The sequence below is a fragment of the Eutrigla gurnardus genome (genome assembly GCF_963514095.1).
Source record: "Eutrigla gurnardus genome assembly, chromosome: 2".
Taxonomy (NCBI): domain Eukaryota; kingdom Metazoa; phylum Chordata; class Actinopteri; order Perciformes; family Triglidae; genus Eutrigla; species Eutrigla gurnardus.
In genome coordinates, this window is record NC_139916.1 from 21,535,974 (window position 1) to 21,561,082 (window position 25,109).

At 38.5% G+C, this 25,109-nt stretch overlaps 2 protein-coding genes across 5 annotated transcripts in view; one reads left to right on the forward strand and one right to left on the reverse strand.

Annotated features, from left to right (window-relative positions):
* Positions 1-10,896, forward strand: part of mitfa (melanocyte inducing transcription factor a) — a 29,877-nt gene extending 18,981 nt beyond the window's left edge. Inside the window, exons 1-9 of one of the 4 annotated variants that reach the window (XM_084039694.1) lie at positions 5,846-5,942; positions 6,680-6,892; positions 6,976-7,071; positions 7,225-7,333; positions 7,721-7,804; positions 8,163-8,219; positions 8,549-8,624; positions 8,815-8,962; positions 10,439-10,896. In XM_084039694.1, the coding sequence (XP_083895820.1) occupies positions 5,910-5,942; positions 6,680-6,892; positions 6,976-7,071; positions 7,225-7,333; positions 7,721-7,804; positions 8,163-8,219; positions 8,549-8,624; positions 8,815-8,962; positions 10,439-10,840 (1,218 nt within the window). In that variant the 5' untranslated portion in view covers positions 5,846-5,909 and the 3' untranslated portion in view covers positions 10,841-10,896. Of the gene's footprint in view, positions 1-5,845; positions 5,943-6,679; positions 6,893-6,975; positions 7,072-7,224; positions 7,334-7,720; positions 7,805-8,162; positions 8,220-8,548; positions 8,625-8,814; positions 8,963-10,438 lie in introns of those variants that run through there. The other 3 variants (XM_084039696.1, XM_084039697.1, XM_084039695.1) reach the window with 3 other exon arrangements.
* A 3,160-nt stretch (positions 10,897-14,056) lies between these two features.
* eevs (2-epi-5-epi-valiolone synthase) lies at positions 14,057-18,253 on the reverse strand (the record flags this gene model as incomplete). The annotated part of the gene is made up of 5 exons (XM_084031760.1): positions 14,057-14,173; positions 14,686-14,938; positions 15,075-15,314; positions 16,052-16,685; positions 18,132-18,253. The coding sequence occupies 5 exons, from the start codon at positions 18,251-18,253 to the stop codon at positions 14,076-14,078; spliced, it is 1,347 nt and encodes a 448-aa protein (XP_083887886.1). The 3' UTR covers positions 14,057-14,075.
* Between the last annotated feature and the right edge of the window lie 6,856 nt (positions 18,254-25,109).

Below are 25,109 nucleotides of genomic sequence, written 5' to 3' on the forward strand. Positions count from 1 at the left end.
CATCAATTGTTTCATATTCTTCTATTCAATCAGACTCCTTTTTACAACCATTTGGAGGAGCTCAGACATCTGGAGGGAGCTCGGAGTATAGCCGTTGCTCCTTTTGATGAGTTGATGTGGTTCGGGCATCTATTCAGGATGCCTCCTGGATGCCTCCCGTTAGGAGTGTTCCAGGGACATCCAACTAGGAAGCAGTCTGGGAGAAGCAGAAAATGTGGGAGGGATTATAAAGCCCATCTAGCCTATGAACGCCGGGCTGGGGAGAGGGACATCTGGAATGCCCTCCTAAGACTGATGCCCCAGATAAGCGGAGGACAATGGATGGACAGATGGATGGACGGATGCTTTTAAAGGACCAGGCCAGTCTAATTCTGACTTCTCGCCATGAGCAGAGATCCCCCGTCTTCAACCCATTTTGTGTGCATCAGTGTATGCAGTGTATACTTTAGTCGATCTCAGACTTTTTTTCAACTGCCATTCACTGCCAGTCATTTTGCAACATCTGAAATCCTCTTCCTGCTTCTTTGATATTGCATACTACAGGTTATTTTTTTAGTTTTTTTTTTTGACATCAGATCTTCTGCATGCAACTCACTAATGAACTATAACTAGAGGCCTATATCAAACTTCCAATTTTTATAGTCATTGCAAAGTTTTTCATACTTCAGGGGACTGAAACTTACACAGACAGTGTAAGTTTCAGTCCCCTTTTAGACGATTCCGCCGTAATGGCGGAAAGGCGAATCAAAATATGTCGCGAACTGTAGCGTTTAGATAGAACTTTGTTTGTGGCGAAACACTGCAATGATGTGTGCGTATGGATAGCTTTGCGGAAAGAGTGAGACGTCCCACAGCACGGCCGCGGTCTCGTGTATGTATTCAATGAGCGTTGGAAACATGAATAGCTCGATGCATCAAAACAACTACAAAAGGTGACGTTTTGCTCGTCAACTCTTCAACCGCAAGTGAAGTTCCTGCATCATAAACATGTCGTATGCGTATAACGGCGCCCTTGTACAAGCAACTACCGGCGTTTTATCTTCTTCTTCGAGTTGTTAAATCCGCCAGTGCCATGTCGCCCTGGTAAGACGTCTTCACTATGTCACATCTTTCCGCCTCGGGTGCTCGGAGTGTTTAGATAGAACGCTGTATTGCCTAGTCTCACCTCTGATGCGGCTCTGGGACTACCTCCGTTGCCGTCTCAAAAGGCGTAATATTCTGTTACGCCTTTCTGCCTCGGCGAGTGGTTAGACTAACAACGCGCCGAAATAACAGCGGAATAATCCCGCAATGAAAAGGCAGTCTAAAAGGGGCTAATGTTAGTATTATTAGTTCTCAGAGCTGTATCCCTCATGGCCCACCACATCATAATACTAGACAGACTGGAAAACTGGATGGGACTTTGTGGCACAGTGCTAAACTGGTCCTGACTGGTCTCTACTCCTATTTGAAGTACAGGGACTTCTTTGTGTTGATCTCTCATTACATATCTCAGTGTAATTTTTTTTTTTTTAAATGACATCTTATCCCCCGAGGCGTCATTTTCAGGCCTTCTCTGTTCAACATCCACATGCTGTCAAAAGTGCAGATTATGGAAAGGAACAAAATCGCTTACTATAATTATGCTGGCAAATTGCGATGGATCAGACTCCACCTATCCCATTGTAAAAGTTAAACTTAACATTGTTAAATGTTAACAAAATTATTTCAGGGTGAGGCAACAAAACTAATTGGGTAGGTTTAGGAAAAGATTGTGGTTTTAAGTAAGAATAATTATGTTTGTTACATGACTCATCGTGTAACAAAAGTAAGGCAAAATAAAACTTTTGGACATGAACAATAGTCTGGGCAAAAGTAGATCTCAGCCTCATGGTGTGAATATCCTGCTTTCACATGAGAGATCTGGGACCTTCTTGTATTCCAGAAACATGTTTACTAATAACATTTAAGCAAGAAGTCCTATCTTATCTTGAGATTGGAATTTAGCGATACAGAACTGCCAATTTGTCCTAAATTCAAAATAACTGCCAGCACTGTTTTTAGTGCTGTATGGTAATGAAAATGAAGAATTTGAATGCAGGCCCTTCATTATTAATTCAGTCATGGTGTCATGGACTATGTTCCACTCAGCTTAAACACTCCCAAGAAACTCTAGGACAGGGATGATTCATTTCCATGAAGTTCACTGGGCACATTGTGAAACTGCAACACAATACAAAATACAATGAAATTCCTATAATCACATACACAGTGTAAGTAGCACCACTTAGCAAACAACTGTGTAGCATAAACACAACGGAGCTAATAAAGCTAACTAGGCCTGCACATGCTAATAAGCATCTTAGCTGCCTCAATAATCAATAACAAGATTTAAAATAAATGCTAACTCGATGTTACACAATGAAATACTTACAGACGTTGCCTGAACAGAAAGGGAGAAAGAAAAGTGAGGAAAGAAAAGCTGACGACTAAGGGATCACATGTTGCCGATCATCGCATGGCAGTTTCCTACTTCCTGTTTTCCCAGAATGCACTAGTGGGTGCTATGGTTAACATTTTAATATTATATCAAACTATATTTTCAAGCGGCATGACAGGCAGCCTCTTTCTTTCTGCTGCTGTTGTTGTTTGTTGTTGTTTTTTTTTTTAAATACAACCTATAACATAAATAGAAAACTATCAGCATGTGCCGAAACTATGGCATTCTCTTCCAGAGGCTATAAGAAATACCAGCTCCGTGAACATTTTTAAATGATCATTGATGATTTTTCCTTTAACTACCTGTCCCCTTTCTTTGTATTAGTCTTTAACATGTTTTATTTTCCTCCTGCCCTCCTCTGTTTTGGTGCTTGGTTTATGTTAGTGTGGTACTTGCATCTTTTGAAATGGGTTAAATAGTTCATTTTGAAAATAACTACTTCCCCTGTATGAAAAGGTGCAATGTAAATAAAGGTTATTGTTATTATAATTATGGCAGGATGGGTGCTGGGATCTATTTTACAGTTATAGTTGGAATTTCTTAAGATTAGCATGCAGGACTTCTGTAGTATAAGGATCATTTTCGTTAATAAGCCCCCTGGTTTATATGGTTTCATATCATTTTGTTATGTTGATTTTGTCTTTGATGTGATTTAATAACCAAGGCTTTGCTGTAGCACACACTTAACTTTTACCACATACTAAATGTTCAGCATCCTCCTTTTACAAAATGCCCCCAAGTGTTGCCGGTTTCCAAGGAAGCAAGGAACACAGTGGAGCTGGCTGAGAGATATGAATGGATCTGTTTCTTCAGGAGTCAAGGAGTGACGACTATCTCTCCAAAGGTTACTGGTCCTCAAGGCGTCTCAAACATGGACCCATGTGCTCTCCTTGAGAAGGTAATAAACCTCTGGCTCACAAAGAGTCTATGAATAACGTGAGAGCTTGGTTTGCTATAAGGGGTGAATTAAATACATCCCTTGTTGATCTTTCCTGCTTAACCCAAAGGTTTGTCTGACGGAAAAGGCCACACTGCGGAGAGGAGACAAAGAAAACGCTCTACTATGTTTTCACAGAGAATGCTTCCTCTGTTCTGTTATCGTACAAGGCTCTGGATAGCCAGAGGGGCACTTCCCCTGTGTTTGTGTTCACCTCTCCAGCTCCTAGTGAGTTTGCTCTGGGTTAAAGCAGCATTACCCAAGAAGCAGCGGCAGACGTTCACATTAATTAGCTGCGCGACTGATAGTGCGTCATCACATGGGAGAAGCAAAACGTTTCAAGTGCTTTTAGTTGAGTGGTAACGCAGCACCGTGGCATTATGCTCAACAGTTAAATCACCAAATTGTGGAAGAATTTAGCGTGACATCGATGTTATTCCTCTGTGGAGCGTTAGTCACGGCCCAAAAAGCTCAAATTAGTCTGTTGTCGGCACAAAAATAAGGCATACACACAACTTACCTAATGAAAATGTGACACTTGACAAATGAATAATGATGAATAAATCCCCCTAAACAAACATTTGAAATAAACAAAGACGGACATTGTCTTTTAACCTTAAATGCTCTTAGCCTACAGAAATGTCATTTAAAAATGTCGAACCTACGTGGGGACAAAGAGCAAAAGTTCACCCATTACCTACCTGTATAACTATAAATACTATTGTAATTTGTGTCAGACATTGATTCTGGAAAAAACTGACTGGATGACCGAAATGGAAATGAATACTAGGTTAACCCCATTTTACTCCAATATTCCTCCCAAATGTAATACATATCTTTTCCTTTCACCTATAAACTGAGACATTAGACTTTCTAGAGTAAGAAAGCTGTATAATGCTTGCCACCATTTGCCCATATGAGCACAGTCACTTGTGAGCAAAACTTGCGTGTTCATGTCACATGGAGTTCAACTTTATTGAACGGAAGAAATAAGTATGTGTGGTTTTCACTGAGCACCGCCCACATCTAACACAAATATTGCGTCGTTAGCCTGCTTTCATGCATGTCTGACCGTGCCCATACATTTTCTACAACACAATGTTCACAACAACCGTGCCATGGTGAGCAGCTACGAGACATCAATGACCTGTTCTGAGCCAGAGTTGGGAAAGGATAAAACATGACAGTATGTATAACAAAGAGCAAACAATATAATGGTCCGTGGCTGAACACAATGCTCCTCATGGTGCACTTTTATTGATACTTCACAAATGACACATTCCCTGAATAATGTGATAATAATGATCAATATGGAGTTAGAGTGCATTCTGAGAGTTCAAACAAACCAAGTAGCTAAAGTTGTTTTGTTGCAATTTTCAGTGTCAAGCTTCACTTTCATAATGTTGTAGGTGCAGTTTGGCATTGGAATGGTATTGACGGTCGTTGATTCAATTGGCTAATGAAATTCAAAGTGGGTGCCTTCATCCTGAGTTGTAAGGCCCTTTTTTGCAACGACACATGGAGCTATAAACACATGTATAATGAGCTGTTGTCTTTGCCTAGTAGCCTACCATTTGATTTCCTCTTTGGTCATATTCTATTCTTCCAAGCTGATTTAATTTAATGTGTCATACTGGCTAACCGAAGTGACCCCCTTTTTGTGATAAAGTTGACTGTTTCTATGATGTTCTGTGGACTATATTTTGCCTGCCATTGTGCATGTTACACTGCTTTTGAAGGGAACCGTATGATCAGATTGGTCACGATCCCACCCTGTTTCCAACAGTGCTACAGTTACACCACGCATCTCAGGCTGCCACATTTTTCAAAAGTCAATCACCCCACCCCTTTGGGGCCCTTCCAGTGCACCATTGACTGTTGTTGGCGCTATGATCGACTAATTCACAAAACTAATATCTAAATACTCAAGCCAATATGTTACAATCAAGCCTGAAAATCAAACCATTCACCTTCTTTACCCTGCAAACGTGACTGCATAGCAAAATGTGATGGTTAAATGTAATCAACCTCCAATCCCCAAAAAATTCACAATAAATTCATGATTTCATATGGTTAGTTTGTTGTGAAACAATGGCTTCAATTGTGTCCCTGGTGCTCAGAACAAATAATGTTTTATACTGGACGAGCAGAACTAAAGATTAAACGTTAGTTAGCCTTAAGCATGCTTCAAGTCGCAGGCTACTGGCCAATCAGTAAAAAGACTCCTTTGTGAGGCAGTGACGTCAAATGGGCTCTATAAAGACATAAATTCATAGTTAAACTGAACAACATAGCAGTGGGAGGATGGTCTCAGTGTGCTCTTCCATTTCTTAACTTGCATAACTAATGAGCCGTAAACCCTGGATAAATTAAGCAGGACTAGTGACTGCTCTCAGATTTGCACATGCTATCTTACTGTCCACATTGAAGGCTAACAAGAAAAGGGATTATCTACTCTATAGACATTTTTTTATCAATTACTACCGAAATAACATGTTGGAAATGCTTGAATACAGCCACTATCAGGTAAGATGGGTTGATTTCTTTGTGTTAAATATTTTTGTTTTCTTTTAAAACAAAACTACAAACTCAAATGTATACATGAACTAAAATAGGCTGGAGATGAAGCTGATATTTGATTATCTTCTTGAGGTTGGAATAGTTTTCATTCTGACAGTACTGTTAAAGACTAGTTATCTACAGTAACATGGTTCAGGGGAACTAACGTTACAGTAGGAAAGCTGCTGAATGCTAAATTGATTTTACATTGTTGCATGTTGTTGGGGTGCTGCATAGTTTGTAACTGGCCATAGATCATGTGAGTCCAATCCATCTGAACTGCTATATTGGAATTGTAATGTAAGGAGAAAGAGTTATTCTTGGAAAGTTTTCCACAATTTAGCGAATACAAAAACAACAAGAAAGCCAACTATGCCTTTTAAAATTGTGTTTTCAGGCCCATTGGTTGGCTTAATACATTAGATGACAAGTTTACACAGCTGTACATCTTTCCTCTTCTTGGTTACTTTGGAAGATAAACAAAAAGTTCATGACAACATACATTTTAACATAATGATCATATTAAAAATCAAACATTGTAAATATTATTTTATGTCCCATTACATTTTTGTTGATCTATTTCAAGTTGTTATTTATGCTTTTTTTGTTTATTTCATGAATTAGTAATTGTTTGTGATCCTCGTTTTCCAATCAACAATACACAAAGCATATACTGAATACCTAAAATAATGACATCCTACTAGGTGCAGTCCCACCTGGATAATCCCCCCAAGTTCCACATCCAGCAGGCTCAGAGGCAGCAGGTGAGGCAGTATCTGTCCACCACCCTGGGTGGTAAAGCCGGCAGCCATTGCCCCGGCCAGCCCCCCGAGCACGGCATGCCACCCGGGCCCGGCAACAGCGCACCCAACAGTCCCATGGCCCTGCTCACCCTCAGCTCCAACTGTGAGAAAGAGGTACGCAACTGCTTGATTTCTTTCCATCCAGATCCGCTTAGAAAGTGTAATTATTGAATTGAATGTGCTTTTGTGCCATACAGATGGATGATGTCATTGATGATATTATTAGCTTGGAGTCAAGTTACAATGACGACGTTCTTGGACTTATGGATCCAGGACTCCAAATAAACAACCAGGTAACTTTTCAAGATACAATTATAAACTGTATATTGTAAATATGACTGCAAGGGGATGCGTCTGAAGTGATTTAATTGAATTTAAATGCAATACATTGTGTACGTTGTTCTTAAAAGCATCCATTATAATGCCATGACTTTAATACTCTCTAGGTCGCTGTGTCTGGAAACCTCCTCGATGTGTACGGCACCCAAGGACTTCCACTCCCGGGCCTCGGCATCAGCAACTCCTGTCCAACCAACATTAAGAGGGAATACTCAGGTAAATTACTGAGAAATATTTTTCACATACAATGTCAATGGGTTTTGTTATTTATTTATTTTATTTTTTTACAGTTGATTGAGTGTACTCAGACACCATTTGGCTTGGATTTAACTTTTAATAGGGGTGCTGTACAAATGACTGTGAAATGATTTTTACTGTCAATTTAGTGTGTTTGGTAGTCAAATCTTGTTAAAGTTAGTCAATCTACTTTCCTGATCTGATGCAGTGATATACTGGGAATTATTTTGTTCTTGACTGAATCCTAATCACAGGAAATATCAACATGTTTTCAATTGAATGTCTATAGGCCAATGTCAAGATTGTGTACAATTTGGCAATGCACAATATAAATTAAATCGTTTGTTTGCCAAATAATTACTCCAGCTCCTGGCATGAAGCAAGTACTGGACAAGGCTGAACCCTGCAGCCTGTATGAAAACTATCAAAGGCCAGAGGGCTTTCCCGTAGGTAAGCGAAGCAAAACGAAGAAACATGATGCTCTGTAAACTGTAAAAGCTGTTTTCAATCTGATTTTCAGAAACTGTATGGACATTTTTTGTGTGTTTGACAAAATCGCACACATACAAAAACCAACAATCATACAGCTAGAAAACGTTTTATTTTTTACTTCATTTCACGTATAAATCATTTCTAATTGGCTGTGATTATCCAGGATAATGTCAAACGTTCTAGTAGACAAAGTAGGAGATTTACTATGTGAGATACTAACATGTAATTCCATAATTTCAGAGACTTAATGCCTTATTACCCATTAAATTAGATGATTTTCAAAGCACTAACAGTCACATCTCTCTATGCTTCACAGAGGCTGAAGTCCGTGCTCTTGCTAAAGAGAGACAGAAGAAAGACAACCACAACTTAAGTGAGTCAATCACAATATAATCTAATCTAGAATAGATTCACTTAGTGGTAGCACTTAACATCCAAAAGAAGGCAATTTAAGGGGACCAGACATTTTTTTTTTTATGAAACACCCTTTACAACCATTTTTTTGTTTCTGTTATATGGGATACATTTTTTATTATATATATTTTTTTACTTTTCTGCTGGCTTGTAGTTTTTTTTGTATTTCCAATTAATCAGAATAATTAAACAAAAAATAAATATTTTTTTACAGCAATTTGTAAATAAACTGTTTAAAATTGTAAGACTGTCTGTACTTTACATTTTTTTCTCTTTGACAAATTCTAGTTGAACGAAGACGGAGATTCAACATCAATGATCGCATTAAAGAGCTTGGAACCTTGATACCCAAGTCAAATGACCCGTAAGTATGTTTTGCATGTATTTGTGCTCATGGGTGCATGTCTATCTATTCATTAACTTTATTTTTAACAACCTCCTCTTCTTACGTGCAAGTGTTCTTAAAGTTTAATGGCTCAGAGGGGAATCCTGTGTTCTTTGGTCAGCCGGTCAGCTGAATCTGACTGTAGACCTTTGTCTCCTGTATCCCCCAGAGACATGCGCTGGAATAAGGGCACCATTCTGAAAGCCTCAGTGGACTATATCAGGAGGCTACAGCGGGAGCAGCAGAGAGCCAAGGAGCTTGAGTGCAGACAGAGGAAGGTGGAGCATGCAAATCGTCATCTGATGCTTCGTATACAGGTAGGTAATTTGTCTTTGGTAAAACAAACTGACCCCAGGGAGGCGTGTTGCTTCACCAATACAAACAGTATAGATGGATTAGGGTCTTTAATTCCTCTATTCATCTACCAGGGACTAATGCAGTGGCAGTAAGTTTTAATTTTAATATAATGTATATGGTTGAATAACTCAACAATTGGACGAATTGGAATTATATTTATTATTATATTTGGTAGGCCTATATAGATCCATGTCGTGATGAATTGTAATAACTTTGGTGATCCACTGACTTAACCTGTAGCATCACAATCAGGTCATAATTTCCATTTATTAAAGATTTTTGTACACTTTTAGTGCTAATTAGCGAATGTTAGCATACTAACACAAAAACCATGGCGGTGTTAAAAATTGTGTAGTAATAAATTGCATACTACATACTAAATTAGTATTTACTTCATACTGTCTACTGAATAAACGATCAAGTAGGATTTTGACAGCAGACTGTTCACACTGAGGTGTCCACAAGCGACAGCCGGGTCAGTCTCAAGGCACACCGCCAGCAGGTCTTAAATCTCAGGCCTTATTTGGATAAACTGGCTACAAAATGTGAATCTACATGCTTATTTTTTTGCAAGAAAACACACTTAAATGTAATAAAGTGATGTAATAGCAACTTTCAGCCTGGTTTATAATCTCTGACAGCCCATTTTAAGGCACGCAGATGAAATGGATTGTGGGGCAGTTGAGTATGTGCAGCAAGCTCACGACTCTAATGGAGTATACGTCCACGCATTTTTTTGCATACACAAAATCCACTTTATATGCAGTATGTATGCACTACACATTCAATTTTATATCATTCTTAGTCTGAGTAGATAGTTAGTATGGAATTTTGAATTTAGCATTTAACTCAAAGGAGCTAAATGCTAGAGCCACTAACATTGCAGATAATATCTTAACCATTGTGTTTATGAAAACACAATTTCCACCAAAAGAGTTGAATCCAACGTTTTCAAAGTGTCTATACTGGTCCTCACTACATAGAGTTAAAACTACACTTTGGAAGTGTTAAATACTTTACATAGAGTTTCAGCAACTCTTGAAATTTAACTCTATTGTCAATTCAGGACATGTGTTTGTTAAAAGTTAACACCATCCGTATATTCTTTTGAAACACTAAAAAGAATAATAACTATATTTCCAAAATAGCATAAATCAATTCTACTGATGTTTTATTAATAAACAGATTGGCTTCGATTTATGCATGAATGCTCCTAATCACAGTTGGAATGATGTCTGGTCATGTTCTGTCCCGAAATTAAATTGGCTGGCTGGTTTCCCGCTAAGATTCAAACTAAAACAGAGGCGCTGGACTTCTGGGAGTAACACTGGCTATGTGTGAAATCAACACTGTAGACGTGTAAACCGGATCTATGTATCTGTTTTAATCTCAACACCAAACACTGAAAATGTAACACTTTTGTTTTTCCTGTTCAGGAGTTGGAGATCCAGGCCAGGGCTCATGGTCTTACAGTGGTGTCGTCTCAACCTGTCTGCACATCGGATTTGATAGGCCGAGCCATTAAACAGGAGCCCCTCCTCGGCGAATGCCCTGCAGAGCTCTACCAGCATAGTTCAGGTCCGGACATGTCCCCTCCGACCACGCTTGACCTTAACAATGGCACCATCACCTTCGACCACATTCCTGAAGACGGTGGGGACCCTGATCCCTACGGAACCTCCAGGACCTGTAACATGAAGGAATTGGTAAGGGACACCCTTTCGCCAATATCCCCAAGTGATCCACTGCTGTCCTCGATGTCCCCAGATGGCTCCATCAACGGTAGCAGCCTTCACAGTTCCAGTTCAAGTATGGAGGATAAGGAGCACGGCTGTTAGCATACTGACACTTTCTACTTCTGTAGCATCCCATCAATGAGGCACTCACCTTAAAGTGACTTAAAGCCGTCCACATGACTAAGTGGATCAATTCTATTATTAACTATATTTATATCTTGATTCTATATTTTTTTTCTTACTTTTTGTCCATGTATTACTGAACTCTAATGTTCAAGTTCTGTATGTTAATGTGACTGAAGTCTTTCAGTTGCTTGATTGTACACTGTATTTTTACATTCCTCTGATGCTGTATAGATGGATAGTTGACGTATATAAAGGCTACAAAGTGACAAAAGTGATGACAACCTGTCTTCATAGACTGCTCAACTTAAAGGGGTTATTTTTGTCTTTTTTAAAAACAGGGTTTTCTTATTTGTCTTGAATATGCTCCGCATTGAACTGTCCATGCTAAAATAGATAGCATAAATTATGTGAGAATGTATCAGTCCTAAAAATGTTTCATATAATGTTAAAAACAAATGACTAACTTAAGGATATTACATTTCTGAATCTGAACAGTGTTAAACTTCTTAAAGTTCCATTGCAAGAACATGCACAACATATAGGTATTTAAATATTTAAGGTATTGAATATTATTGCATATTAGTAATTGTTTCCAACATATTTACATTCACAGTGTTTTTTATACCCCCTTAATGTGTTCAGAAGAAATAAAAATAAACATTGAACACTAGATTAGCATTATCTCATCTCATCGTCTACCACTTATCCGGTTTGTGTCGCGGGGGCAGCTATTATTGCTAAAATTAGGTATTATATAATTATCATTTATTTCCCCTTGTATTCAATGTATTCCCCTTGTATTCAATGAGCTCTTTTTATATGAGATTTTGAGATACAGACAAACCAGTACTTAAGAGATTGTTTTTGTCTGACCAACCTTTTAATTTATAATGGCTCACAAACACGTTATTGATCTTTTGCTATTCTAACAAGATTTATGTACACAATTTGATGAATTTGAAGTACCACACAAGTAGTCTGGGAAAATATTAAGTAAATGCATAAAATGACCTTCTTTTGATCATGTACGAAAATATTTTTAATCAAAAAGAAAGAAAAGACAGATACAGATACAACTTTGCTTTAGGTTCACAATGACAAAAGCATGATATACATATACGTGCTCCATCTTGAAACCTAAAGAAGAACCAACATAATACATCATCTTTTCTTTATGATGAATGTAAAGATGGTTTACAGTGTGACAAGACCCTACAGCAGCCAATGCCCAAAATGTAGCAACTGCCTTGACACATAAATTATTGATTTCATCATTATCTTGCATGACTCTGAGCTGAGATATAAACGGAGGTCAGTCTTCATTTTTGATGTTGGGACAGAACTGGTTGATACCATAAATTACATTTTTGTAAATGTTTGTTTTCTCTTGCCAATATTTTAAATAAAAACACTTAAGATGCTGACATGCTGTAGCGCCTCCATTTTATTTGGCATTCTTATGTCTTTGACAGATACATTGATCTATTTGCCCATGGTTATCTATCACATAGGGGAAACATACAGTATTATGAGACTGTGTATCAGATGAAAACACTTAAAACTATCAGGTAAGTTGTCTTGTTTAATTTACTGCAGGTCCATTACTGTCTTGTATTTCAATATCCATTGTAACAAATCACACATCCACATTTCTGCAAGAAAAAAGTTGAAATTTAGCTTTTATGATTATCCAGCCCAAGCGCTTAAGCAGTAAGGTTTCAGTTACTTTCTTAGGGAAGCATGCTGGCTTAGTGGGCCAAGGACTTATCTGAAATGTATCTTGCAGTCCATGCTGAGACAGGCTGCAGCCACTCGCCATAGGGGTCGCAGGAATGGAGACTGGATGGATGATATACAGTATGATCTCTACAGGGGCGGTAAAGTTGATGTATAAACTCATGCAATTTAAATAACTGAATATGAGCAATTTGTCATCATGATTTTCTAAATGTCCAAACAATATGTAATGATATATTTGAATGATCTACCTTCATATAACATGCCATCTGGAATGGTTGTAAGTAAACATGACCGTACAAATTTTCAAATGGCATATACATATGCATTAGCAATAGTTAGTCTAGCTTTGTGAAATGTCTTGGTGGATTGACTTAGTGTTAAAGTGTATGACCGGCGAAAATGGACCCCATCTGGCGTCTTTTTCGCCATGAAAAAACATCAAATAAGCCATCCAGACATTTTTTTTCAGTGATCACCCATGTATCGAGAAAGCCTCGAAAGACGCTAACAGCCCCATAGCGCTAACACTGATTAGATTGGGGCGATGCGCCTAACGCATCCACAACGGCATATTCTAACCACTAATATTGCTCAAAATAGCACCAAACCTCTTCAGTAGCATGATAAGGGTCCTTACACATAAAACCAACAGCAACAACGTAGTTAGCGAACCCGGAGTTTATTAAAAAGGACTGTTTTGAAAGACTTACTCACTGCCCAACTTCCAGGTGCTCTCGTAGTATAGTCCGTACAAGTCGATTATCGAATGCAATGCAACAGGAGATGATTTGTTCCAGCAAAACACGTAAACGTTGTGGTTTCATTTCCTTTCATTTCCGTGTCAACACTCGATAGACATCATCACAAACAGCCAAGTAATGCATTTTCCATGGAATTATACATGCCAAGACTTTCCTCATTGAACTGAACTCGTCTATTCGGTAATGGACTTGTATGGACTACCTGTCAACATGGACCTACTGGTAAGGCACAGACTTGTAAACTAGTCTTTTTTAATAAACTCCGGGTTCGCTAACTACGTTGTTGGTGCTTAGTTTTATGTGTAAGGACCCTTATCATGCTACTGAAGAGGTTTGGTGCTATTTTGAGCAATATTAGTGGTTAAAATATGCCGTTGTGGATGCGTTAGGCGCATCTCCCCAATCTAATCAGTGTTAGCGCTATGGGGCTTCTCGATACATGGGTGATCACTGAAAAAAAATGTCTGGATGGCTTATTTGATGTTTTTTCATGGCGAAAAAGACTATGGGGTCCATTTTCGCCGGTCTTACACTTAAAGTTAGTGTCTTATTGTTGTTGTAAAGCTGGAATAATAACAACGCCATTGGAAATGAAGGTAAGGAGGATCAGGTATTTTGAGTATACTAAAACACATGTAGGCTACATGGTTTGATACACGGAAAGAACATTTTAAAAACAGGTTGAACAGATGCAGTTTTTTATGGGCAAGTTAGGAGTTGCAGCTGCTGTTGGAGGATACACTCAGCTCATCACACCATTTTATGTAAGCTCTGTGCAGGATTTCACAAGATGTGTCATTAGAAATTTCTGCAATGAGAGGAGATAAAAAAGGCATGCCTTAGATATATCATATCTTATAGGTCACACAAATATTCCTACAAGAAGATGGTTGAACATGCATTTAAAAAAAAGCCAGACATGAGCTAATCTGATGCCATCATTTGCAGGAGGAAGACATACCAGCAATACAATATTCATGTTATGGCAAGCAAAAGTACTTTATTTAAAGTGAGGGATTGCAATCTTAGTATAAGAAGGAAAACGTGAGGGAAGACTTTGGCAGTAAGAAAAACGCAGACCTGAATTGCAACTGTGTATGTTAGCTAGCATGTTGCCACTTGACAAAAGCAGTCTGCCAAATAGCCTCCAAAGTAGTGGCAATGTCACCAAACCTCCAGCCTTACCTATTTTGTAAAATCATTGCACATGACCTTGTGCTGCTTTCTGTTCTGAACAGATGGCTGTATTTCTGTGGCAGCGAAAAGAACATTGCGTGACGTCCTGCTCGCTCTTAAACAACAGTATTAGTGATGTCTTACCCGCTTCCCCAAGTCCAACAGGCAGAGGCATTCTGACCAGGCCTCCCGAATGCTTCAGCCTTTCCTGCAGAGACTTCTGTATCAGCTCCATGGTACACGCCTCGTGCCAGACAGGCAGCTCCAGGCCCACCATGCAACGGATGATCCGTTGCTTCTCATCTTCTGTTAAGAGCCCACTTTCTTTGGACAAGTAAACCATGTATGACATATCAATGTTCACTGCCTCGCCATGCAGCAGAGATGGGAGAACCTTCTGTAATAGAGAGAGTGTGTTATTGACTCAGATAGAATCAAATACTGGCTATATGACCAACATACTGCATTAACAATGTTGTGTATCGACACAGGATTTAAGTGTTTGGCTATGTCTGCCTTGAGGAATACATTACCATCTCTAATGCTGGGCTGATAAGATGGCCAAAGTCTACAAGTCTGTTTAGGTCATCCTCCCAAAGGTTCGGGGCGAGCTCCTCCAACATGGTAACGATGGCTATACGAGTTGCTTGTGACGCAGCCTGTAAGTGGTTGCATCCGTAAACACTGTTGTCAGCTTGGAATTTAGTGTCCAACAGCATACGGCCGTGTGTCTCAAGAAGCTCAAAGAGCCCTCTGTGTTTCATCAAGGCCATCTGCAAAGAACCAGCAAAAACACATAGAAAACATGAATGAGCAGTTCAAACACAAAAAATAGGCTTTATGAAATAACTTCCCTTCATCTCTCGGCCAACAAGCGTAGCAAGTTACTACTTCTGCTACTGTCAATGGAATTTGAAACTTCCCTTTGAGGACTCCTGGATTAGTCACTATACTGAAAATGGTATTATGTGAAACGGCCAACACATTCTTATTCCCAACTTGTCAAACTTCCTGTAGCTGCGGCCTTGGATCTGACAGTTTCCATGTCCATATGCATGTGACATGCATAGTGTCTTTTAAAAAATAAACTTCAAACATACAATGCATTCAGGTTTACTTACCCAACAAAACTATTTGGTTAGTCTCAGGAAAAAGATTGTGGTTTAGGTTAAAATAAGTACATTTCTTGTGTAAAATAACTAAGTTAACTTTGACAGGACACAAATGGATCTCCTGGGTGAAAGTCCTATATATTTTTTTATCATTCCCTCCAAACGCCACTGATCGAACATTCTCACTTAAAGATGCTTCACTATACAACAAGTTGGTGTTAGAATGCATCTGAGACTGCTCACCCAGCCCTTTTGCACTTTGAGTTGCTACACATTCATGAACCAAAATAGCAGGTGCATTTGGATATGCACGTCAAAATAGGCTGATCATCACATTGGTAATGGAATTATCATTATTCATCAGCTTTATGGTAAATATTCCACCTCCAGGGTGGTACCTTTAACATCTCTGCCAGCCCGTTGGAGATGTGTCGTCGTGAAACTGTTTGTAGGAAGGACAGGTCGAGGAAGGCAGCGGCGGGTGGAACGTAGGCACCAAGCTTGTTTTTGCAGTTTGCAAAGTTAACCCCCGTCTTTGCTCCCACACTGGCATCGATGTAGGAGAGCAGCGTGGTTGGCACCCTGATGTAAGGGGTGCGTCTTCTATAGAGTGAGGCAGCCAGGCCCACGATGTCCAGGCACACCCCCCCACCAATGGCAATGATAGGCTCTGTGCGGCGGTCAAGGGAGAAGCTGTTCACCTCCTCTAGGATCTTCATGGCCATTTTCATGGATTTGTTCTCTTCAGTGGTGGGTAGAGACAATATCTTGTACAGGACATTGTTGACCTCTAAATATTCAGTAAGTTTGGGGCCGTAGATATCGTAGACCTCTTGGTCAACAACCACAAAGCGTTTGATTGGCTTGTTTGATTTTTTAATGTCGTCCAGCTGCTGTGGGTCAGTGATATGGCCCAGCAGGAGGGTGTCGTTGCTTGGGTCCAGCAGGCCCTGGGTCTCAGTCACCTTGTAAGTAAAGACGATGGGGCTGACCACTGTCCAACTGGTGCCCTTTTCTGTGATGCTCTCGTAGCTGCCACACAAAACACATGAATAAAAATATGAATTCCAATGGCATTGCTCACAGTTATTGCAGGTGTTTTTCTTAAGTCCCTTTCTACTAATACATTGCACTTGATATGCTTTATTGCCAGTACATTAGCTAAAACAAATGCAGTTTCATACGTCAACCTCTCAAAATACCAGCTTCTATATAGTTGTGAAAAGGCACAGGATGTACATCCAATGATCGGTGTTATTTCCTACACTTAAAACATTGATTTCAGGCAAATCACAGGCACTTAACTCAAAACCCAATTTGAATCTAAAAACTTCAATAGCAAAAAAGTGGAAAAATGACTTTAAAAGTGCATGTGGCAATTTCAAGCTAAATCAAATTGTTCATTGATATTTTCAACCTAGCCTCCTCTAACACGGCCAAACCTCACCAAGCTGTAAAGTTATAAAAAACCCAGCTGATATCAACAGGGTTCTTGTCTCTACAGCAATATTATCTATAATCTTCCTCCACTAGACAGAGGCCCAGTCTGAGTCTCAAGGACCACCCCCACCCAGCCCGTCAGCGCCTCCAAAAATCCTTGTCCCTGTTTTGGCTGGAAGCAAGCAGAATAAACAAGTTATTATCAGACCACTATCTTCATGCTAAGGTTCATGGAAAAAAAAACCTAAAATATTCCTCTCCCAAATTCAGTGAATAGGCAGACCAACTGGGGCATAAGTTACCTTATTATTGTCAAGTCAGTATTTATGGGGGCTCCAACACCTAATTTAAACTGTTTATTGTCAGAGTATATAAAATGAACAACAATCCCACCAATTAAATCCATTTGTAGACTGCGATCTTCTCTTGTCATGTTAATATTGACATATCCTCCTTGCAGTTTCTCATTAGGTCAGATATGCAACAAGACACTGTCTGGTCACTTCAAAGTGAAAAATTATTTCGCCACAATCTCCATTTGTGTGTGTGTGTGTGGTGTGTGTGTATATATATATATATATATATATATATATACACACACACACTCACACACAAACACACACACATTGAACTGCAATATGTCAAGAGCACAACGTGTAGAAATGTGCTGAACATGTGACATGTGAAAGACATTTCAACCTCAAATGAAACTTGAGGACTGTAAATTACCATAAATAGTCACTGGAAAAAATAAGGAAGTAATTGAGAAATTCTTCCAAATGACTATATACAGAGTAGTCATAGCCTACATGTTCAGTCATGCTTGATGTTACTGCTGTACAGTCCATGGCCAACTGTAACAGCATCCTTCACCAAAACATTTGAAGAGTCAGAAGTAGAAGGGCACTTCTTTTTGCATAAGGAAACCAAACTACAAATATAAGCTAAAAACAAAGATACTTAAACATATCATACATGCAGATATCTAACTTTACCTCCGTAATAAAATAATGAAATAAAGTGCAATGTCATACTCACATTTTTGCCGCAGAGACACACCCAGCTGTGCGCTTACTCACATCTTTTCCCAGTTTACACTTCCAGGTACGCTTAACCCGCACTAAACTAAACTCCTTACCCTCCAGATGAACTTTTCCCATTATTGTGGTGATGAATCTACCTTACAGGAGGGACCAGAGAGAATGGCACTGCAGGACTCTTCAAATAGAGTATAATATTTAGAGGATGCCCCTGCAATGTAAGGGAGGAGCATTTGTATTCAGTGTGCTTCACATGTTCACATGCGTCGTTCACTTTGTAACACTGACACCTGTCCTGCTGACTAGCACACTCTGTCTGCATCTATGCATCGTATTACTTGGCTTTACAACAGGTCATCCATAAAATGAAGATAAATGTGCTCATGCTCAAGAGAATTTGATAATACTTTACTTTGCATAATACATTTACATAGAGGAAAATTCCTTCAACTTGAATTTGGAGAAATGAAGGAGAGTCATTGATCCAGTTAGCCTGAGGCTGACAGAGGGAGATGAGGACAGGTTATTTGTTGTTATTATATAATTACAAATCACCTCAGTGCTTATTACTTTATTTGATTTCCTTATGACCCTTGCTATGTGCAATTGTAAGAACCATGAAAAGTAGTCTTGAATGTGTAAGTTTCAGCCCCTCCCTCCAGTGCTCTCTAGAGATGGGACGATCGACTCGGCCTCGCGAACCGGTCTCTCTTTGAGTGAGTCGTAAGTGGCGGTTCATACGACCGGTTGTTACTTCCGTCTCAGTCATCAAGTGAGTTGTGAGCAGCGGTTCATGCAACCAGTGGTTACTTCGGTTCGTAGTAGCTCTATATAGCCAGTAGAGGCGCTAGTGGGCCAGGAGACTCATGTTAAACACTATAGAACAAGACGGGCTTCCTGCTGCCAAGCCCATAAGCATCTGTGGCCACTGGAACAGATGGCTAAATGGAACTATACATATTTGAATAAGAACCGGCTCATTTGCTGCCGACACCCGATTCCACCGGCTCAGTGAATCAACTCGGTTCAAAGAACCGACTCTTCAGTCAGACCGTCATCTCTAGTGCACTTCCTTTCTTGTGAAGCCATGCAATCTTTTTTGTGTTGCAGTGCCCAAGGGGGCACATAGTCAAGAAGGGTGAAGAAGAAAAATACATTCTAAAATGATAAAAAAATAAATGCTGCACTTCAGTAAAAAAAAACAGGGAAGCACTGCTCAATTTCTTACATTTATCTGAATGGGGCTAAAAGAGGGCAGTAAAACACTACCCATATTTTTTTGTGATACAAAACTCACATGACATGCAATCTTTCATACTGACTCTCTTAACCCTGGAGGCCCCTTTAAAATTAAGTTACAATCTTTACCCTTAGGTCCCAAAATGGCCCTTCTCATAAAAGTGTAATAAAAATATAAATAAATATGTTTTTCACTTTCACCGCATCAAATATTTTCAACAACTTCAGACCTAACCATAGATATAAAGTTTATATATCACTGTAACAAATTTCACTGTAAAATATGTTTACATTTTTACAATGCAACTACTGTTATTTACTTTAACAGTATATGAATGCAAAATAATAAAATAACGTCAGGTGTTGTGGTTATTTTACAGCACATCTACTGTAATTTATCGAACAGTATAATACCATTTTTTGGATTACAGTACATGACAGTAGGATAACTGGGTTATGGTAATTTTACAGTGCATCTACTGTTATTTATTTAACAGTATATCACCGTATATTGGATTACAGTACATGACAGTAGGATAACTCTGGGTTGTGGTTATTTTACAGTATATGCCAGTGTGTTATAAAATCTGCTATTTTTGCACCAATTTAAAAACAAAGTATGCAGGGCTTCTCAAATACCCAGCCCTACCACAGTCATCCCGACAGCCAGTCAACATCCAAAAGTCCTACAATAAACACAAAGCTTGACTTTTCTTGTATTTTACTAATGTCTTGTCTTGTAATGCTTAGAGCGGATCAGAAACACATTCATCAACAACATGCAATTATCACTGTTCATCTGTGTGTGCTAAATGAAGAAAAGTAGCAGGACAAGCTGAGGACACGGACCTCTCACTTGAATAAAAATCAGATGCAGACTTTAAGTAATACGTTCAGGAACCCTGGTATAGAACACAAGAGAATATACAGTACATTCCATAACATTGCTGTAGTTTATTGAAAACAAACAAGTCTTTTGCATGTGAACAACGAAAAGTCAATGTGGAGTACTTGACTGGTCTCGTCAGTCACCGATGATAAGTACCTGGAAAAAAATGAATATATAAAATTAGCAACACAACGTACCTGGTAAAATTTAAAAATAAGAAAGACTAATGGAGGGATTGTAGGTCCTCACTCAGTCCCTTTGGAAAGTCCTCCAGTCCCTTCACGTTTGTGGTTGCACAGTCAGTTCTATAAAAGCACAAGTTAACACAAGTTAGTTATATCTTCACAAAATTGCAGATTAACTTTAATAATAGAACAATCTCTAAGATGTCATTTCAACAAATGCCTGTTCAAGTTAAACTCAATAAGCAACAATGACTTCTTTTGTCAATGTATACGAGTCAAACCTTCGTGTCAATGCATAATTAAGACGAAAGAGTCACTTTTAAGATTTACCGTAGTTTCGTTTTCAGGCAAGCTAATTTTCAATTGAGTGCAACGGCCCTCTTATGCTAGCATCAAAATTTAAGAAGGCTCAACACAACATGAAACTTAACTTGTAGTATCACCAGGGTCTCTACACATGAACACGAGCATTGAGAACATTGTTTGTGTACACAGAGTTTACTAAAAAGAAGGTATTTGAACTGCCTACAACACCTGGCTAATGCTTATTGAGCTCAAGCTAGCTACAGAGCTTGCTTCACTTAGCCCTTTTTAGCAACCTGAACTAATGAAACAGACCTAATGAAACATGTGAAATGTCAACAGTTCAATAATCATGCAGATAAAACAACAGTGGACACAATCAATTTTGGGAGAAAAGCATAACTTTACTTTACCTGCTCTGGTGAACACATGGACTGGACTTGAGAAGGGCACATGTCTCCGTGACAGAAAATACTGTTTCATGCTGTTAAATTACAGTTTATTATTTTTAACTGAGCATTAACTGTTAATTAACATGTAAGCATGAACATTTAACAGTATTTTACAATTATTTTAAAATACAGTAAGAAACTGTTGTAATCCACCGTAAATTTGCAGCAATTCAGTATAAATACTTTTTATGGTGTTAAATTTCGGTTATCTACTGTTATTGTTAAATGACTGATATAACTGATAATTTACATGCGAGGGATGAATATTTAACAGTATTTTACAATTATTATAAGATACAGTAGGATACTGTTGTAAATCCACCGTAAATTTACAGCAATTTGTATATATATATATATATATATTAATATAATTTTATATATATGTATATATATATATTAATATAATTATAATATAATTATTTCTAATATGTTTATGTCCTTTTTGTCACAAGAACCCCTGATTTTTTTTTCAATGGGAAAAACAGAAAATATGCAATATTTTCCAAAAATTATGTGCAAAGTGAAATATTTGGATGTGGTTATTACAGCCTTGATTTGCCCAATATTTTTTTTGGAGCAATGAGAGTTTATTCACCAAAAATTACATTTGTTACCCGTAGGTCCCAAAATGGTCTCTCTCATATATTTTTTTCATTTTCACCACGTTAAATCTTTTCAACAACTTCAGACCTAACCATAAAGTATTTTTATAATTCACGTTTTTATGCCCATTTTGTCAAAAGATGCATAACCACACAGCCAAAAAAGGAGAGGAGGCTCTCTCTTGATAAAAATATATATATTCTCAACCACATTCACGTCACTCTTTGTATCAACCACACACCAGGACCATTTTTGTGGTCTTCAGTGTTTTTTTTGCCATGCATTTTGCAAGATAAAGAGAACCAGGCCCCCATTGAAACATTTTTTGATGAAGACTTCTGGTCCTGGTGGTTTGGGGTCATCACACCAAAAACATGTCTTCCCTGTATTTTGAAGGTAGAGGTATTATGCATTCAGGGAAAAGGCAATATAATATGTCAGGATTAGTTTATCAAAAATATTCAGGGGAAAAGCATTATGTCAGGATTACAGTATCTCAAAAATAAGTGGTTTAGAGGTCAGTGGGACCAAATCAGTCCAGAGGAGAAAGATTGTGGCATTTATGCATATCTCCTACTCTATATACCTTGCAATAGAGTGGATCATGGAATTTGAAAAATACTAATAAAGAAATCCTTGCCAAATTTCATACAATTAGCCTTAAAACTGGCCGATATGTTGAGAATCAAAGACATAAAATAAGCAGAATGTACACTTTGGTCCCCCAAGGTGCCTCAAGGGTTAAAGGCGACACTGCAGCTGGCGATAGCCTGTTTGTTGTGCTGGAAGTCCAACCTTGACAGATTGGAGAGAGTCTTACTGTACAATACAATCCTATTTAAGAAAACAAAAACAACCCTGGCCTCAGAAACATTGAGCTGAACTTTGACACAATAGCTGACAGAGAAGTACTTTTAGGATCTCCTGAGTGCAGTCAGTAGCAGGACAAAACTAGGTGGAAACCATGTAGTACAGAATTATAATGTTATTTTCAACAATTTACTGTTATTGTCCTATTTCGGTCACATGGCAACGAACAGTCGTCAAGAATTGGTTTGCGTTATTCTGTCAGACGGATCGGATTGAGGCTGGAAACCTCACTTGGCTCATACACAAACTGAAATCTGCACTGTACATGAACTGCCAAATTAAACTTAATAATTGTAAATTTCTTCTCTGCCCTTATCGCCAGCAGCTCTCTGTTCTGAGCCCATCCAATCCCACCCACAATTCTGCATCTAAATCACAGGGCTCTCAGTCTCACACATTGGGCGTGAAACACAAGCATTTAAACCTGTTCACACGCACACCTGTTAAACATGCCACATAGTATTTCTCATGCAGAGAAATTAGCGGGATAACACCAACTGTGTTAGCAACTTGCTTTGAGTGATGAGGTGGATGAACTTGTTTTTTGATATTTTGGATGTTTGTGGGCTCTAAAGGCTTTTTGACTGATGCGAAAAACGCAGAAAATCGAACCTGTTGCAAAAATGTTTTTGATGGACGAAAGTTTTGGACCCGTTGTGCAAATGTTTGGTATTCCGTGTGCACGCATGCGCACACACACACACACACACACACACACACACACACATACAGACTTTTTACTTTTATAAAGCTGTCACTGACCATAAAGTGGTAATGTTGTGAGGTGAATTCTGGCATCCCTGGAAAACACATAACTGTAGTTAGGAATCATGAATGTTAACTAGCGAATCACCTGTGTGGGACCATCTTTCCAGAAATCCAGTTAAGCAGTAGCTTAGCTTTAGTTTAGCAGGTCCAACTTGGTGCTCACCTCCAAAACTATGTGAATTCTGAAAGAAGAAATAATATATTCATCTTACAAAGCTAAAGAAATAGGAAATAGAAACACCCAAATGAATACACTCAGTCGTTTTGCTGCTTTTTTTAGTCTGAGTTGACCAGTATGGTGGGTAATGTTAGCTAAGGTGGCCAAACTAGGTTGTGTAAGATATTACTATGTGACAGAATCATTTTGACAATTTTCATAGTTTGTTCAATGTTGGTTTTCTGCCTTGCTGCTTACATGCAGAGATTTCTCCAGATCTTTTTTGGAACGTGTTGCAGGCATCAAATTCAAAATAAGTGAATATTCATACAAAAACTAAGTTTTCAGTTTGAACATTAAATATATTGTCTTTGTAATGTATTCAATTGAATATAGGTTTAAACAGATTTGCAAATAATTGTATTGTCATCATTGTTTTTATTTACATTTTACACAACTTCATTTGAATTGGGGCTTGTCATCTAACAGAAAGTCTTTCTGAATGGAATCACCAACTCAACCTTTAAGCGGAAACCACGTGTCTTATCAAATTAAATTTAAATATAAACACATAAATATCAAAGTATAGTGAGTGTGAAGAAGATATAAGACAACAGTTATCATGACCCTGGGGGGATATAAATCCCTTCAAACTTTTAACTAAATGCAGAGGTGCCAGGATATGTCATGGCCTTCAATCGACTTATAACAATACAGATAAAAAGAGAAGCCAGACGTTCAAACAGCTCTCTGTGACCCAGCATGTTTAGATTGATAAGAAAAGCAAGGCCAACGTGTTTGATATCATTGCCCAATCATGGCCAGTCCCATCCCACCTCCCTTTTTAAAAATCCATCCATCCATCCATCCATCATCGGGGTGGGGGGGCTGCTGGAGCCGATCCCAGCGGTCCCCTGTCTGTCACTGTCCTCTCCATTTATAGAGGGACATTTCCCTAAAATGATTCTTAAAAACCCCAACAATAGATCCCATAATTGCTGGATGTGTGAATGATTGTGTGAATGATAATGTCAAATGAGCCGCTCATATTGATAAACGCAGAGAATCATCACCTGACAGCTGTTCCCATCAGTCATAAAGAGTTTTTAGTCTACTAGGGATCATTGTTTCGGTTTCGGCCATATTCTTCTCGGGAATGGTGGAGACCAAAATAGAGGTAAAACGAATAAAGAATACTGAACTTTCATTTTTCATACAGAAACACAACTCCACATGACAGCTTATGTTTCACACACTGGATGTTAAAATAAGCGATTAATATCTCTTCCCTAACTTTTTAGTGTCACAAATGTTCATAGTGGCCAATAAGTCAATCAACTTTTAATTAAGCTACATGCTACATATTAAACAGTTAGCTGCTATTGAGAGACAAACTTGTCTCAGGCCATTGTTTAGCAATTAAATCATGGCGATTTTTGGTGCTTTTAAAACTAATTTTAATGCTCACATTTCTAGTATTTGACCAACAAAAAAACAATTGCATTTTATT